This window comes from Physeter macrocephalus, chromosome 21, assembly GCF_002837175.3.
Source record: "Physeter macrocephalus isolate SW-GA chromosome 21, ASM283717v5, whole genome shotgun sequence".
Taxonomy (NCBI): Eukaryota; Metazoa; Chordata; class Mammalia; order Artiodactyla; family Physeteridae; genus Physeter; species Physeter macrocephalus.
The window spans coordinates 97507363-97525188 of record NC_041234.1 but is presented as its reverse complement, the minus strand read 5'-3'; the positions used below and the strand labels follow the sequence as shown (position 1 = coordinate 97525188).

The window sequence follows — 17826 nt, the reverse complement described above, 5'->3', positions numbered from 1 at the left end:
GACTTGGCCCCGCCTCTGTGCGTAGGTCGTCCGAGGGCGTCTGCCCTTCGCTCAGACAGGACGGGGTTAAAGGAGCAGCTGATTCGGGGGCTCTGGCACAGGCCGGGGGGAGGGAGGGGCACGGATGCGGGGTGAGCCCGCGGCGGCAGAGGCCGGCGTGATGCTGCACCAGCCCGAGGCGCGTCGTGCGTTCTCCCGGGTAAGCTGTCCCTGGATCCCGGGACCCCGGCAGTGGCGGGCTGCGCAGGCTCCCGGGAGGGGAGGTGTGGAGAGTGACCTGTGCTCGCACACAGGCCTCTTGGGGGCGGCAGCAGCAGCCCTAGCGTCCCACACCCGTTGCAGGTCCCGTCCCTATTCTTTTGTCTCTGTTTATTCTTTTTTCTTTTGCCCTACCCAGGTACGTGGGGTGTTTCTTGCCTTTGGGGAGGTCCGAGATCTTCTGCCAGTGTTCAGTGAGTGTTCTATAGGAGCAGTTCCACGTGTAGGTGTATTTCTGATGTATCTGTGAGGAGGAAGGTGATCTCCGCGTCTTACTCTTCCGCCATCTTCTCTAGCCTCCCCTCATCTCTTTCTAAGTAAGATTGGAGTCCCTTTTGATTTCTTCTAGGTTCCTATCTCATCTCCCTTCCTTTTGACTTTATGCTATAATTCTGTGTCCTTCTCTGGTTTGAGCCATTTTTACAGATTTGCAAATCAGTATACTTTTTTTTAACTGTTTATTTTATATTGGAGTACAGTTGATTAACAGTGTTGTGTTAGTTTCAGGTGTACAGCAAAGTGATTCAGTTATACATATACATGCATCTATTCTTTTTGAAATTCTTTTCCTGTTTAGATTATTACAGAATATCGAGCAGAGTTCCCTGTGCTATACAGTAGGTCCTTGTTGGTTATCCATTTTAAATATAGCAGTGTGTACAAAACACTGTACTTTTGAGAGCATCTTTTTTTTACATTAACATAGTCTTTTTAACTATGTTCTGGGATGGCTCCAGTTAGCCAATATCGGTCACAAAGGATGAATGTTTATACTTCGGGCCTTTAACTCTGCCAGATTTTTTGCCTTACTTTTCACTATGCTGACAGATGGGGAAATCTTGAAAATTAAATAAGGCAAAATTGGTAGGTCCTGAGTAACGAAATAATGGGTGCATTTGGAACTGTGAGGGGGGAGATTAGGTTTCAGGAAGCTTAGTTATTTAAGTCATCTGATATCCACAGGCTCCAGACTTGCATGTGGGAGCACTCCATCTCTCACTCCGGTGCCCCAGAAAAGGCTGATGAGCCCTGAGCAGAAAAACAAAGGTCAGGTCTGGGTGGTGTGCCTTTCATACTCTGTTGTCACTTGGACCTTTAAAAAGTCTCTCTGTGATACTTGCCAAAGGACATGACATGGTCCTGTTAACCACTCTGCTCAGTGCCTAGTACAGTACTGTGCATTTGATACAGCTTTTTCACAGAGTAACAGAAGAGGAAATTAAATTGGGCTAATTTTCTAAGACTAGGAGAAATCAGAGAAGTCTCTTTTGTTTTGTTTTCTTGACTTGAAATTGAGTGGGTGTTCAGCAGAGCTGTGTTTAAGTAAACTTAGATGAACTGATTTGTTTGACAATTTGATATCATTTCCCCTTCAAAGCCCCCAAACTGAGAAATATAAAATGGTACCCAGTTGTGAAAATTATCTGCCTCTTGTCTAGTGTTGCTCCTCCCTTCCTTCCTCCCTCCCTCTCTCCGTTCCTTCCTTCCTTCATTCCTTCCTTCCTTCCTTCATTCATTCCTTCGTTCCTTTGTATTTCTTGCTTAAGACTGTAATAACTCATTGTGTTTTTCCCTAGAGCCAGTAATGAATTATTAGTGGGGCTATAGTATTTTAGCAGAGCTGTGTTTAAGTAAACTTAGATGAACTGATTTGTTTGACAATTTGATATCATTTCCCCTTCAAAGCCCCCAAACTGAGAAATATAAAATGGTACCCAGTTGTGAAAATTATCTGCCTCTTGTCTAGTGTTGCTCCTCCCTTCCTTCCTCCCTCCCTCTCTCCGTTCCTTCCTTCCTTCATTCCTTCCTTCCTTCATTCATTCCTTCGTTCCTTTGTATTTCTTGCTTAACACTGTAATAACTCATTGTGTTTTTCCCTAGAGCCAGTAATGAATTATTAGTGGGGCTATAGTATTTTTTTTAATTAATTAATTTATTTATTTTAGTTTTGGCTGTGTTGGGTCTTCGTTTCTGTGCATGGGCTTTCTCTAGTTGCGGCAAGCGGGGGCCACTCTTCATCGCGGTGCGTGGCCCTCTCACTATCGTGGCCTCTCTTGTTGCGGAGCACAGGCTTCAGATGCTCAGGTTCAGTAGTTGTGGCTCACGGGCCTAGTTGCTCCGCGGCATGTGGGATCTTCCCAGACCAGGGCTCGAACCCGTGTCCCCTGCATTGGCAGGCAGATTCTCAACCACTGCGCTACCAGGGAAGCCCTGTAGTATTTTAAATTGTGTGATTTTTTATTCACTATGCCATAGAGTACAGTTTGTAATAGCCATGTTTATAAACTGATAATTTCATGTTTGATGAGGAACTATTTATTAAGTAGACTTTTTACATGATATATTTTAGGTACTCTGTTTATTAATAATCTTGCAATTCACAATGGCTACCTAGGCTGTATCAATACTTTAACATAGCAAGACTTGTAATCATGACACAAGATCTTATTTAGCTAATGTGACTGATTATCTTTCACAGTAGAAGTATGAATAGCACTTGACTCATAAAACCACTAGTTCTTTTCCCATTCCAATTTGAAAATATTAACCATTCCACATTTTGCCATAACAGGCTTAAGTTATAATTACAGAAATTTATAGAGGTCAAGGGAGGTCACTTAGAGATTTGTTTCTAGTTGGACCTGAACATTTTGCAAATGAGAAAACTGAGGCTCCAAGATATTAAGTGACTTACCCAAAAACTGCATGGCTAATTAATAACAGCTGTCTTTGCATATAGTCTGTAAGGCTTGTTATGAATTACAGTAATTAAAGCTAATAATTTTATCCCCTCTCCCTCTTTCTTATTTTGGAAATGGACTACACTCTTTGGAAATTATATTCCAGATCACTCAGGTCATGGCTAAGATTTACCATGCTTTTTGGCCTCCAGTTATTTATTTGGAGTGTGATGACTTAAAGCTCCGTTTTAAGAGGAAGTGTGGATGGGTAGAATTTAAAGAAAAATAAAGTCTTGAGCTCATCAGAAACTCAGAAGTTCTAGAAAAATGCTGATATAAGTATTACTTTCCCTTTCAAGTTCTGATAAATGACTTCTCCAGGCTGAACACCTGAAGATCAATCCTTAGATTCAGAGAGAATATACAATAGTTCATTTGATTCAGCACTTCATAGAATTTTTAAAAATTATTAAGTTATTAGCATTAATAGAGGCCTAAAGTGATCCTTCGTGCCAATCCACTCAATCTAGTCACATGATTTCCAACTACAGAATGTTCCCTTAGCTGCTGAAAGCTGATCAGTGATCAGTTTCATCTTCAGTTTCCCCCCTAAAACTGGTTTTCGAAAAATGGTTTTCAATAATGTTCCTAGGAAAAAAGTGCTCCCTAGAGGATCACTGAGAAATCATGAGTCACTTAGCCTTGATTGCCTCTTGACTTATAAATAAGCAAAACAGAATTTTGACTACCTTTTTTGTTCATATTACATGTGCTTTCTTCCACTAGGAGGAAAAAAGCAGGGCCTCCTTCTGGCTCAGAGACCCTTAGCTCCACCTATGAACACTAACGGATTCTCTAGTCTCCTCACTCTCTTACTATCTTGTGGGGTACAATCCACTAAAAAAACAATTATAGAGGTATAATTGAAGTACAGTAAACTACACATACTCAAAGTGTACAATATGGTAAGCTTCGGTATGTATACACATGTGTAGCTATTGCCATAGTCAAGACAGCAGATATTTAGATCATCCCAAAGGTTTCCTTGTGCCCCTTTGTTCTCCATTTCTCCCTTATTGTCTTCTCCAGATAACCATTGATCTACTTTCTGTCACTATAGGTTGGTTTGCATTTTCTAGAACTTTATTTAAATGAAAGCATGCATTACATACACATTCTGTTGGTCTTTTTTCACTCACTTATTTTGAGGTCCATGCATCTTGTTATATATCAATAGTTCATTTTTTTTGACTGAGTAGTATTCCATAGTGTGCATATACCACAGATGATTTATCATTTCAGCTATTCATGGACACTTGGGTTGTTTCTAATTTTTAGCTGTTAATGAGTAAACCTTCTGAACAACCTCGTACAGATTTTTGTGTGGACAGAAATTTTTATTTCTCCGTGATAAATGACCAGAAGTGCCTTCCTCTCCTGTTGAATTTAGCTTCACCTTTTTAGGGAACTGCCAAACTGTTTCCCAAAGTGGTTGTACCATTCTACTTTCTTACCAGCAGTGTATGTAGTTGCTCCACACTTGGTGTGATCAGAATTTTTTAGCCGTTCTGGTACGTCTGTAGTTGCATCTCATTGTGGTTTTAGTTTGCACTTTCCTAATAACTAATGAGGTTGAGCATCTTTTCATTCACTTATTGGTCATTCCTGTATCTTTTTTTGTGAAGTATCTCTTCAAATCTTTTGCCCATTTAAAAAACTGGATTTCAACTCTTTATTAATTTGCTCAGATTTTGTCTCCTACAAGGCTGCAAAACAGGTTTTCCTTACAATAAGAATTAAATACATGTTTGTAAGGCCCACATACATCATCCACTTGGCAACATCTGTGTCTGTTTACTCCTGAAATGTAGTTTCTCATGTTTCCAGTCTATCCATTTAAATGGTAGATATTCTAAGATTGTACTTACATTTCTCTTGTGACTAGCTTTTTGGTAAGAATAGATCTATAATAAATCCATTGAACTTTATCTTCTCTAGGGAATCTGTAGTATTTTAGGTAACAAGGTTATATGTGCAAGGCTAAAAACATCCACTTATGGTGCTTTGTAAGTGCTTTATAGAAAATGCATCCTGTGGGAATTTTGAACGCCACCAAGACATTTGTGTATTTAAGGAAATAATTTACAGTGGTTAACATTGATTTCAAGAATGGGAAGCGAGGCTGTTCAATGAATAACACTTACTGTAAATAAGTGAAACTTTTCCTTTTCTTTCTTTCCTTATTTATTTATTAATTTCTTTCTTTATCATTAAAAAATGAACAACTGATAACTTACTTGCATTGTTTCATTCAAAAGTTATTTATCGGCAAGGCAGTGTACTTTTATCTGACTGTATCAAAGAGAATGTGGGGTTTAGTCTTTGTATTCAAATCAGAGTTCCAATAGAAATCTTATGTAACTTTTTTATCGTGTTACACCACATTTCCTTAGAAGGGAACACATCCATGTTCAAGTTTCTTTTTGAATGGGAAACAAATCTCTTTAACAAAGAGGGATTGTGCTTACATCCATCAGTGATCATTTTTAAAAACTTCTCTGTTATTATCTGAAGTGACAGATTAGCCATGTATTTATTTTTATGTGCTCATCCTTTTCCAATGAATGTCTTTACTATGACTCAGATGCTCATATTAAAATCTTTGGAAAGTCTCATCTCATATGCCATCGTATGAGTGAAAATAAATGAAAGTCTGTAACTTTATTTCCTAAATATTCCTAAAGTAAATTTAATTCACTAAAGTAAATTTAATTCCTAAAGTAAGCTTAATTCCTAAAGTAAATTTCCTAATTAGTGCCCTGAATCCATGGCAAGTACATGGGGGGTTGGGAGGGGCGGCAGTTCACAGTAATTCAGTTCAAACACTTTCTTGCTTGTGTCTCCAAATAGAATTTGAGCTGTTGTTGAAAAATCTTTGGTAATGCCACAATAAGGTTGCTCTCTCACTTCTCCCCTTTTCCTGGCTCCCACTGATTTCAGAGAAATCTCTAGAGAAGCAGTTTTCAAAGTTTTCATAGTCCCTGGACAAATAGCGTAGGCCTTACCTGGGAACTTGTTAGAAATGCAGATCCTCTGGCCCTACTGCAGACCAGCTGAATCTGACACTGAAACTGGGGGTGTGGGGAGGGCAGGCCCAGCAGTCTGTGTTTTGACACGCCTTTCAGGTGATTCTGAAGCATGCCAAAGTTTGGGAACCACTGGTCTAGGGGAATGAAGGAAGTTGTGAATGCAGGCCTATATAAAATTCCTTTCCTACAGCTCCAAGCTGACAGGTTCATGATGAGGTTGCTGTAGCAACAACTGCACAGTAGGACTGGATAATGAAACTTTGTGAAATTAAGAGGCATGAATATTAACCAATCCCATATTCTAGATCACTAAGATTTATATTGGGCAAAATGGATTTGTACTTTTAGCCTTATGTCAAGAAGCACAGTTTCATAAGGTTTTAGTTTGACAAGTGGAAACCCTGCCATTTTTTAAGCATCACTCCTATAGAATTTAGACAATTTTGGTAGAAAAATAGAATTATTCTTAAAGACATTCATCACAGGACTTCCCTGATGGCACAGTGGTTAAGAATCTGCCTGCCAATGCAGGGAACACGGGTCCTATCCCTGGTTCGGGAAGATCCCACATGCCACGGAGCAACTAAGCCCGTGCACCACAACTACTGAGCCTGCGCTCTAGAGCCCGCAGGCCACAACTGCTGAGCCTGTGTGCCACAGCTGCTGAAGCCCACACACCTAGAACCCGTGCTCCGCAACAAGAGAAGCCACTGCAATGAGAAGCCCGTGCACCACAATGAAGAGTAGCCCCCGCTCACTGCAACTAGAGAAAGCCCGCACGCAGCAACGAAGACCCAACGCAGCCAAAAATAAATAAATAAAAATAAATAAATTTATTAAAAAGGAAGACATTCATCACAGAAATCATAAGTAACATCCTCAACAGTGATGTATAACCCTGTAAGAATTTATAATTGACTTTTCATAATATAATATAGTAGCTTTATTTACCTGTAATACCTGTTTCACAGAACACAGGGCTGGGTACCTAATGGCTGTTGAATAAGCATTAAGATTTAATTTGTTAAACCCTTGTTTGACAATTACATGTCACAAAAATTGCTATTTTAAAAAATATATTTGTATTCTGTACTCTTCTTTCTAGTCTATGGTCAGTCTAAATTCTAGCACTTTCTGTATTCAAAGAATTAAATTCATTTTAGGGTTTGCATTTTATTGATATGTGCTAAGGATTAGATGCGCTCAGTTAAGCTTCTTCCTGGCCAAATGACATACCCTGTCTCTGATGTCAGTCTGAGAAAATCCTATATAGTGTACAACACCCCCGGATTACCTTATCTAAGTATTACATGGACATTTCAGATGATATGTCTTGGCATGTGGTCATTTTTCATTAACTTATTAAGGTCTGTTAAAGCATCTTTTCCCCTTTTTGACACCTTGCCATAATTGAATGCAAAATTGACTGTAAGACTGAATGAATGCCTGATATTCATGCAGTAAGTTGATGGGGCTTCCTTGGTGTCTAGCAGACACCATGCCCAGATGAGTGTTTTAGGAAAAGGGGCTCTGTTGCTATCTAACATTGGCTATGGACAAGTGACATCTACCCTGTGGACTTCATTTTCCTCAACTGTAAACAGAAGGGATTCATTACAGCATCTCTAAGATCTTAAACATTTTATGATTCTAAGGCTTAGGGGAAATTTGGGGGAGAATCCAAGCCTTGAAGCACTGCTGAGGTGCAATATACAATTGAAAGTTTTTTAATGTATTTCTTGAAAGAATGAATGAAACAGAATAATTAGCATAAAGTCAGCCTCATACTTCTTTGGAGACAATGGAAAATAGTGATATTAAGTACTCGTAATTTTAGAGTTTAGACTAATGTGTTTTAGGAAAAATACTTTCCAAAAGTATACTTAAACTTAATGTTTTTTCCTCAGAGTTTTCACGTGGAATTATTTATTCTTAACCCTAGGTGTATTAAATACTTAGAAAAGCCAATAATTTTAATATTTTAAGCATAGGTGTGCTCTGCAGATCATATATTTTCTTCCTAGAAGAGAAATATCTTTTAAAGGACAGCTCTCTACACTTTATACTCCCCTGCACTCACGTATTTCGTTACATTTGTGCAACCTAAAATTGTAGGTATAAAGCTATTTCGGGCCTGCTTTTTCCAGAACCTTGTAAGAATCAACAGGAGCATCATTTTAAGCTACAGAAATGCAAAATAAGCACAGAATCCTAGCTCCCATAAACATAAAGGCCAGAATTCTAACTTGGCAAAAACACATAAATACTAGCAATGGGGGAGAGGGACATAAGGACAAAAAGGTCGAATTTTACCAGGTATTTCTTTATGTTTATAAACCTTTTCTCTGAACTTTGTGTCTTCTCAGAGATGGAATTTTGTGACACCCCTCACACTCTGTGCTCTGGCTACCAGACAGACATGCACAGTGTTTCTCGGCATGCCTACCAGCTAGAGATGGGGTCCGATGTGGACACAGAGACAGAAGGTGCTGCCTCACCTGACCATGCGCTGAGGATGTGGATAAGGGGGATGAAGTCAGAGCATAGTTCCTGTTTGTCCAGCCGGGCCAACTCCGCATTGTCCTTGACTGACACTGACCATGAAAGGAAGTCTGATGGAGAGAATGGTAATAGAACCATCTATATTGTTTACATAAAACCCAGAGAGGATGCAGGTTTTAGCCTTTGATTTGTTTTCCTTCCCTATGTCTGCCTACCCTTCATTTCGTCTGCAGAATGGAGAGGCAGGTTAGCAGGGTCCCAGGGACAAGGCATGTACCTAAGTATCTGGCAAATAGACACATTCATTTACAATAATAGATGAAGTACTTTTTATTTCTGGTGATTCCCCCAAGGGAAATAAATCTCATAGAGTCAGCAGTATTGTGCATATCTTATTCATTATTCACCTTTTATTTTCTTTTTTTTTTTTTTTTTCGCGGTACGCGGGCCTCTCACTGTCGTGGCCTCTCCCGTTGCGGAGCGCAGGCTCAGCGGCCATGGCTCATGGGCCCAGCCGCTCCGCGTCACCTTTTATTTTCATCTTTATTTTCCTGTGCAATACTAGTGATATTTATTTTAGAAGTACTCATGTCATGTATTTTGGCCTTGTTATCAATATATGAACAGTGAGACGAACAGCTGTATAGCAAGCTTATTCTGTATGTGCTCTCTATTTTGATTCAGATTAACCTGTCAAGTGTACAGACACAGGCAAATTAACCAGATTGGACTGAAATGATTAAAAAAAAACCAGAAGGTAAACATCAGCCATTTGCCAGACAATAAGTAGTAACAGCAGTATCATGAAATTGTAGTTATATATTATTTTCTTACAACTTTTAGAAATGGAAAAGTTTTGTCATTTTGATTTGTTGGGAAGAGGTTAATTTATTTTGTTGTCTGCTTTTCTGTCCCTATGGAAGAACAAAGTCCTTTCATAAAAATCACATTAATGCTTATGAAACACATTAATCTAATCTCCTCCTCATTCTGTTTGTCTAAATTTCATAGGTCCCATCACCATGACCACAAAGCCTGGTCTGTTAGCAGTGGCTAATAAGTATTTTCTCAGGTGCCAGAGAGGTAGCCAATAGCCCTGTACCTGCAGCTTTTTCTATTCTATCCTCCTCTGCCTCCTTCAGCCTGTAGGAGATATTGGCCGCAAGGATACAATCAGGAATGACATTTGTAATATCACTAAATATCCTATCACCAAATATCCTTGAGGGTCTTGATATTTTAGGTTTATTTTCATGTATGTATGTATGTATGTATTGTTGACTTAGGCGAAGAGTGTAGAGGAGGTGAAGTGTGGAAGTGAGAGGGGAACATATTTGATCTATGTCATGCATATTCATGTAAGTGAAGCAGCATTAGGATGGAAGTTGGGAGACCTTGGACTAGTCCTTACAGTTTTGGGGCTTCAACTGTCAAACAGGAAAAATAACGACCAAATTTATGTGAAATGGGGTGATAGAGGCTCTCCTGTATTTCAAAGACTTATTGTTCTTCCTCATCTCACTCCTGACATAAGGAAGTTATAGCCAGTTCACTGGGTTGAAACATTAAAATAAAAGAAAGGAATTTCCCCGTAGGGCTCCACCGTTCTTCTACTCCTGCAAGACCCTAGGTATGGGGCTTCTTCTGGGGTGATGAAACTTCTGGAATTAGATAGTGGTAGTAGTTGCACAACTCTGTGAAAATACTAAAAGCCACTGAATCGTACACTTTAATAAGAATGTGAACATTATGGTATGTGAATCGTATTTCACTGAATTTGTTATTTAAAAAATACTCCTGGATGAAGGGTAAGGATTGAAGATTGAAGAATCCCAGATGACTTGGACAAGGATTAATTAGTAAAAATGTTTGCTATTACAGGTTTTAAATTCTCTCCTGTTTGTTGTGACATGGAGGCTCAAGCTGGGTCTACTCAAGGCAAGTGTTTCCAAATATTCGATGACAAATTATTTTACCTTACCCCATCCCTGACACCCACCCTACAACATTCAACCCTGCCCGTATGATAACACACAGGCCTGGTTAATTAACCTGTCAAAGATTAGTTTATTGGTAGCTTGTTGGTTTGCTTTCCTCTGGAAGACTTCATGTATGTGTATGTTGATAGTAATGAGGAGGTGCGGGGGGAGCTAGGTAGAATAGGGAAACGTTGATTTAGCATGAGGGCAGAGATTTAAATCAGGTTGGGTTGGTTTTGGCCTCATGACTTTCTGTTCTATCGATACATTATCTATGATTTTTTGCATGACTCTAGCCATTAACATAGTATAGTTCAGATACTGTCATAACTTTACACCTAGCAAATGGTCTTGGCCTTTTCCTTCCGATGCTCTGGCTTGGCTTAAGAATCACACTATACCCATGTCATCAATTCTAAATAACACCTTCAAATGAAGGAAATGTCGTTCATTCTTTTCTGTAGACCTGTTTTTATACTGTGTCATTCCTCAGTGAGGGGACGTTGGTGTCCTTTTACTTTTGCCTTCATTGTGCTCATTGGGCTTTGCCCCTTTGCAGAGGGATACTGAAAGCAATATTTATTAATGATTTTAATGAAAATCAAACACTTTGTAACAGAGGGAATCCTCACATCTGACCACAGGGCAATGACTCAAAATAAGTAAGGAACTGGGGGAAATGGATCAGAGGGAAGATATATTAGAATCAGCTTCATCAAAATGCACATTATCCTCCCCTTCCTCCACCATGAGAAGTGCTTACTGTGATGAGCCACTATACACACTGTGTTCACGTGCCACGTCCCTTGGATGTGTTAGGAACCTTCAGGAATGTTTGGGGCTGTTTAGTTTCGTTTCACCTTCAGTCTATAATCAACCATCTACCTTGATCATGTAACACTATTTACTGAGACAGAGTTGGAAGACTCAGGAGTAAAGGCCGTGTATCCTTTCTTTTCTTTATAGGTTTATTTTCCTTATGATTTATTTTAGGAACTGGATGCGCCACCACAAAATTGGGCAGGGCGTCGATATAAAACTATGATCCACTCTGCTAAAAACTAGTCCTTAACTGTAAGCCTCTTTTGACCCAATGTGCACCTCCAAGGAGGATTTCAATAGAACATAGTGATAAAAAGTTTGTATTGTGAAGCCAGACAGCTTAGATTTAAATCCCAGCTGTGTGATCTTGGGAAAGTTGTCTAAAGTTTCTGTGCCTGAACTTCATCATTTGTAAAACAAGGAGAATATTACTATCTATCTACCTCTAAGATTTTGTGATGATTGAATAAATTAATGTATATAAAGGTTTGGAATAGTACTTGTAACATATAAGTACAATAAGAATGTTCACTATTCTTACTGATCAGCACTTCACAATTTCCAAACATACTTTTAATATCTTTATCTCATTTCATCCTCATGACCCATCTGTGGAATGATTCTATTGTTAACAGCATTTTACATAGGAGGAAGAGTTAAACAGCAATTCAGAAACAAGTTAGCTAAATACAATTGATTGTTTTCCAAATAGCCACTTTTTTCCTCCCTTGGATCATGAATAAATGTAAGATAGGAACTTGAACAACTTTTCTCTACTCAGAGTTCTGTAAGTTTTACTCTGCTCCTACTAGTAATTTTCAGTAAGAAGTATACAATTTGGAATCTTATGACCTAGAGTAAGATTTCACCAATTTAGATTCCAAAAATTTTCAGTCAGTGATAACCAGGCCTGGCCTGCCTTCAACATTTCCATAGATTCTCACAGAGGAGGTTTGAGATGAGGGTGTAAATGGTTTTTCTAAAAGCATGTTAATTTGAAAAAACAAGTTATTTTTAACGAATTAACATTTGTGTGCAAATGTGGCTATTTATTTCCCATTGATCTCATGCATTCATGAAAGCAGGCCTAGCAAGGAATCTATTTCAGTAATTTGAGTTTCTATATACTATGTTTGAAAAGAGTAAATAGCTTAAAATCTGGGGGATTTATACACTTCACTACCTCAGACTCCATGCCACTCCATCCCTGTGTTTCAGTTAGTGTCAATGACATTTTATTTTGTTTCTGTCTTCCTGTACATTCTGATTTTTAGATTATTGATGAGGCAGTGGACACAATATCATGGATCGGTTTAGAATGATTTAAGCTTCACTCCTGTAAATTTGGGAGAGAAGTGAAGATAGGGGAAATTGTTAATTTGGGTGTGCTGTTCAACTGAGAAAGATTCTGAGATGTGATTTCAAAGACACTTTCAATTCTATCCATCCTAGTCTATAATGTCTTGGATTTTCTACTTATATTTCCAAAATCATGTCTATAAGGACTTATTTCTTTCATTTAATTAATCGATCAAGCCTTTGAAAATATTTATTTTTTCTCATTTTCGTAAACTCTATTTGGTTACCCTTAATTGAATTGAAGTTTCTGATATGCTTTAACCCATGAAAAATTAAAATAAATAACCTTCCGTTTCAGTACCGAAACAGACTGAGAGGTCTGCAGTACAAGGAAGGGAGAGCAGCAGGTAACAGAAGAGAATGTGGATTTCTCATCTTTCACAGGGCAATCAGAACACTAATGCACTTTATTTCCATTCCCTGAAATTTGTCCTAAGTAAACCCTTTGTTGTCTATTGACGCTTAATAGGCTGTTAGGAAAAATGCAGATTTACTCAAGTTAGCTTCAGCCTGAGGCCCATGAGCAGGACACTTTGATATCAGTCATAATGCTTTATTCATTTTACTCCTTTTCTACTTCCATTCCACGTTACTACCAACCTTACTATTCATTATAGTCTAATACTTGAGTTGTGTATTTTCTATCTTCATGATGGTTTTTAATAAGTACTAGATAGGAAGCTACTTGAAGACAAAGCCTGGTTTATTCCATATTTTTGCTTCAGTACTTAGCCACTGGATCTGGAGCCCAGTAGGCACTAAATAAATGAAAAATATGCTTTGCTCTGAGGGGAAGAATTAAAACTGAGAGGTAATATATTTTGTAGATCTTCTCTAATAGAAATGCTACAGTGGGTCAAACCTCTGGTCATCTAACACACAACTCTGCCTCTGACAGGTGATCCAGCGGGCTTTTCTTAGAAGGATTTGGCAGTCCTACTTGAGCATTAGCCTCAGTGATTAGGGTGTTCCTCAATAATTACATTTGACTCTGCATTAGGTTGGAGGAAAAAACTATATCAGCAGCTAAATCTGAATAATCAATTTCCAAGAATGTGTTTTTCACATATGGCCTAAATGAAACACTTGGGTTAGAAAATGTGAAAATGAAATTGCTTATCAAGAAGCTAAATAGAGGGAAATAGGTAGAGAAAAGACATTTATAACCTTTAACTAATAAAGTATAAGCTGCAAAGAAATTATTTATGGCTATGCTCTTGTTGATAATGCTATTTCTGTGTAAGCAATATCTATTGAGCACTTACTCTTTGCCAGGCTCTGTATTGGAGACTGGGGATATATAAAAGATCACCAGTACACGATCTCCACCCTCAAGGAATTTACAGTCTAGTGGGCAAGATTGATGCCCTATTAATTAGGTTTGTTTATTGTTATTTTTTATTGTTATTGCAGGTAACAGCTTGAGCTGGCTTAAAGAGAGAAAAACAAATTCATAAAAAGGGCATGTGAATGCTTCATGGGACCAGGACAAAGGAAGGAACTAGATTAGAAGAATTGCCTGGGCTTTGCCTCTTGCTTCTGAATCCATTTCCTTCAGTCCTGTCCCTGCAGATTTACTTTCTCTAAATCTCCATCCACAAGGCAGGAATAAAACCTCATACAGTTCTCCAGTTTATAGTTCTTCTGTTCAGGAAAGAAGTTGAGATTAACTGGATGTTTTTCAATGCCATTTCTAAATTCCAATGAGACAGATTAATTTTCCCAGCTTGAGTCAGATGTCTACCACTGGTCCCATCAGCTACAACCAGGGAGTAAGGTCAGCAGTACAAATGTTGCTTTCTGGGAACCCATCCACTGGATTCTTGGAGCAGTTTGCAATGCAGGCGGTCAGAGTCAAGTGGGCATGTATCCCCAGTGAGGTCTACCAGAGAAGATAAAGAGCTAACTTTAATACGATTTAGTTAGTACCCTGATAAAAAAATATGTGAAGCTTGCTATGAGAACACAAGGGATGTGAAATCATTTATTAAAGTAAAAATTGTTGTATTAATGCAATCTAAATAACAATGTTCTCCGGACGGTGAGTGATTAAGAACATGGACTGTGGTATAAGGTAGACCTAGGTTTAGGTTTGTGCCCTGGTTCTGCCACTTTACTGTGTGTTCTTGGACAGGTAACTAAAGCTTTCCAAGCCTCAGTTTCCTTGTCTGTCAAATGGAGACATTACCTATTTTAGTTTTTGTATGTGAGGATTAAATGAGAAAATGGACATATAGCACTTTACAGTGTTTTATATTAAATTAAATGCTCAATAAATCCTAGTCGTGGTTATCTTTCACACAACAAGAATTTATTATGCATGTATTGTGAGGTAAGTGCTGCAGGGTGAAGTCCCTTTTATCAAGGATTAGCCAGACATGCAGTGTGGCTTCTGAAACATCTGGTGTCCCAGGAAACTCTAGCGTAGCAGAGTTCAGCCTACCTTCTCCTTTCAAACTGGGTAAAATTCCTTGCACTTGTCTTACCTTAAATAATACATCATTTTAATAGCCAACAATCTTGTTCTGCTAAGTAGAAAAGACTATGAGAGGGAATTCAGTGAAGCACTTCAGACCTGGCTGAGGGTTAACTTTGTACTATTGTATGTCCTATTGTCATTGTAGTAGCCCCTTAAGTAGAGCTGGGATTTCAACTACTCAGAAGCCCTGTTGATTTCCATGATGGTTGGGCAGCTGAGCTCCCTATGCACTGCTCAGGAACTTTACAGGTAACGGATTATCTGATACAATCCCATGATAGCCAAAAAATCCGTCAGTACTACTCCCTATTGCTTCTGTACTGCATACCACAGAAACCTGGTAATATACCATGTGCTACCAGTAAACACCATACCATCATAGCCATGCATTTGTCGTTCTCAGAACCTGAATTGCTTCATCGGAACAGCAGGCAGGAGTGGTGAAAAAATAGTTCGCCTAACACCTGGGTTTCTTGAATGACATGTAATAGTTATACCCAAATGAGGAGTTATGCCTTCTGATATTTGACCATGTGGGGCCATTCATGTGCATTTAATGGAAGGGATTTGTTTGTTTTACACTTCTTTCTTTTGCTTTTTTTTTGTTTTCCCTTGGTAGTGTAAGTTATACAGGACACTTCCATAGCCATGATAACAGTTCCTTGGGAACCATCTGAATGTCGAAGGAAGTGTGTGAAACAATGCAATGACTTGGTAATAGCTTTAGCAGGAACCCTGCCATATAACTGACATCCTAATGGCTCTGTTGGACCCATTAGGCATGTATAAGACAGTGCAGATGACTTTGTAATGGCTCCTTTGGAGATGTTACATGATCAGAGGAAGAGTGTAAGTCATTGGGATTACTTTATGTGTGGGTGAGACACTTCTGCGATGACCATGATACTCTTACAGTTGAAAACAATTTTGATGATATTGAAATTTCAAGCCATTATAAAGTTAGATATAACAAGCTTATATTTTCCTTTTTAGTAGGAAATTTTAACTACTATTTTTTTAGTATGAAAGTAATATCAGCTGATGGTTTAAAAATTAAAACAGTAAACACATGTTTAAAGTGAAAATCCTCTCCCTCTTTACACTTCTATATAAATATAAAAGTCATAGGATTACAAAGATTCCATCGTGCATATGCAAGAAAATAAAAATTATTAACCGGCATATAAATCTTTTAGGTAGTTTTTTAACTAGGACTTCCAATTGTATCACCAGGGCAAGAAATTATCAAGACACTCTTGAGAGGTAGCCAGTGTTAACAGTGTATTATGTATCATTCCCCAAATGTCCTGTACATGTACAAATGGGATAACATAGTAAAAAAAGACCAATAACTTTTTTCTAGTTAATATTATACCTATATAATATATATAATATATAATATTAAATATATAAATATATAATATTAAATTATATGTATATAATATATATAATATTATTATCTAGTTAATATTATATTTTCCCATGTTTGCAGTATAGATCTGCCTTATTCTTTGTTGTTTTTTTTATTTTTTTTTTGCCATGCTGAGTGGCTTGCGGGATCTTAGTTCCCCGACTAGGAATCGGACCCAGGCCCCGACGGTGAAAGCGCCGAGTCCTAAGTGCTGGACCACCAGGGAATTCCCCTGCCTTATTCTTTTTAATAGCTGTATAGTATTCTGTTTCTGTATGTATCATTTTTTACTTAGTCCCCTGTTTATGGAAATCTAGGTTTCCAGGGCTTTGATATTAAAAACAATGCTGTACTTAACATCTTTGTACACATCTTTTTGCATACCTGTTGGGTAATTTCTTAGAAGTAGAAATGATGGGCCAAGGATATGTACATTTGACATATTTTATAGATATTACCAAATTTCTCCTTTAAACAACCAGTTTATCTTCCTACTAATGCTATATACTACAATGCATCTGTTTTCCTGTATCCTTTTCAACACTGGCAAGGAATGAAAAAGATTTCTAATACCCAATCTGCTAGATGAAATATGGTATCTTTTTGTGCTATTATTTTGCAATTTACTTACGAGTGAGCTTGGGCATCTTTTTGTATGTTAATGGACCATATACATTTCTTTTTCCTAAATGGTCTGTTGACATCCTTTACCAATTTTTTCTATTTGAATTTTTCTATTTCTTTTTAAATTAATTTTTTAAGTTGAAGTACAGTTGATTTACAAGGTTGTACTAATTTCTGCTGTACAGCAAAGTGACTCACTTATATGCATACAAGCAAAACCCAAAATGAGTTACTGTGCTTACAGTACATCATGTTACTTTATAAGGATCCATGCAAGTTGATACTGTAGTTGAATTAAAACATAGGCATGTTCATAGTATTTTAAAATATATTAGTTAAAATGAAAATATGTATCATAAAAATCTAGAACTAATGAATAAATCCAAGAGCCAATTCTGGGATGGGGGGGGCAATGAAATAGATAAGACAATCAAGAAAATGGGAGAAGATAAGAAATAAGCATGTCAAAATAACTATAAATAAAGAGGCAACTGATTCATAAGAGACTACTTTGTGTACCTCTTTTTTTTTGTTGTTTTTTTTTGTTTTGTTTTGTTTTTTTTTTGCGGTACTTTTTTTTTTTTTTTTTTTTTTTTTTTTTTTTTTTTGTGTTGTTGTTGTT

At 37.8% G+C, this 17826-nt stretch overlaps 1 protein-coding gene across 14 annotated transcripts in view; it reads left to right on the top strand.

The window, feature by feature from the left end:
- TENM1 (teneurin transmembrane protein 1) overlaps window positions 1-17826 on the top strand; it is an 813855-nt gene that overhangs the window by 308982 nt on the left and 487047 nt on the right. For 12 of the 14 annotated variants that reach the window (XM_028482672.2, XM_028482671.2, XM_028482670.2 and 9 more), the window contains 2 exons: window positions 8395-8655; window positions 10412-10468. The exons of 1 other annotated variant lie outside the window; for it this stretch is intronic. In XM_028482672.2, the coding sequence (XP_028338473.1) occupies window positions 8395-8655; window positions 10412-10468 (318 nt within the window). Of the gene's footprint in view, window positions 1-522; window positions 576-8394; window positions 8656-10411; window positions 10469-17826 lie in introns of those variants that run through there. One more of the 14 variants, XM_028482673.2, reaches the window with a different exon arrangement.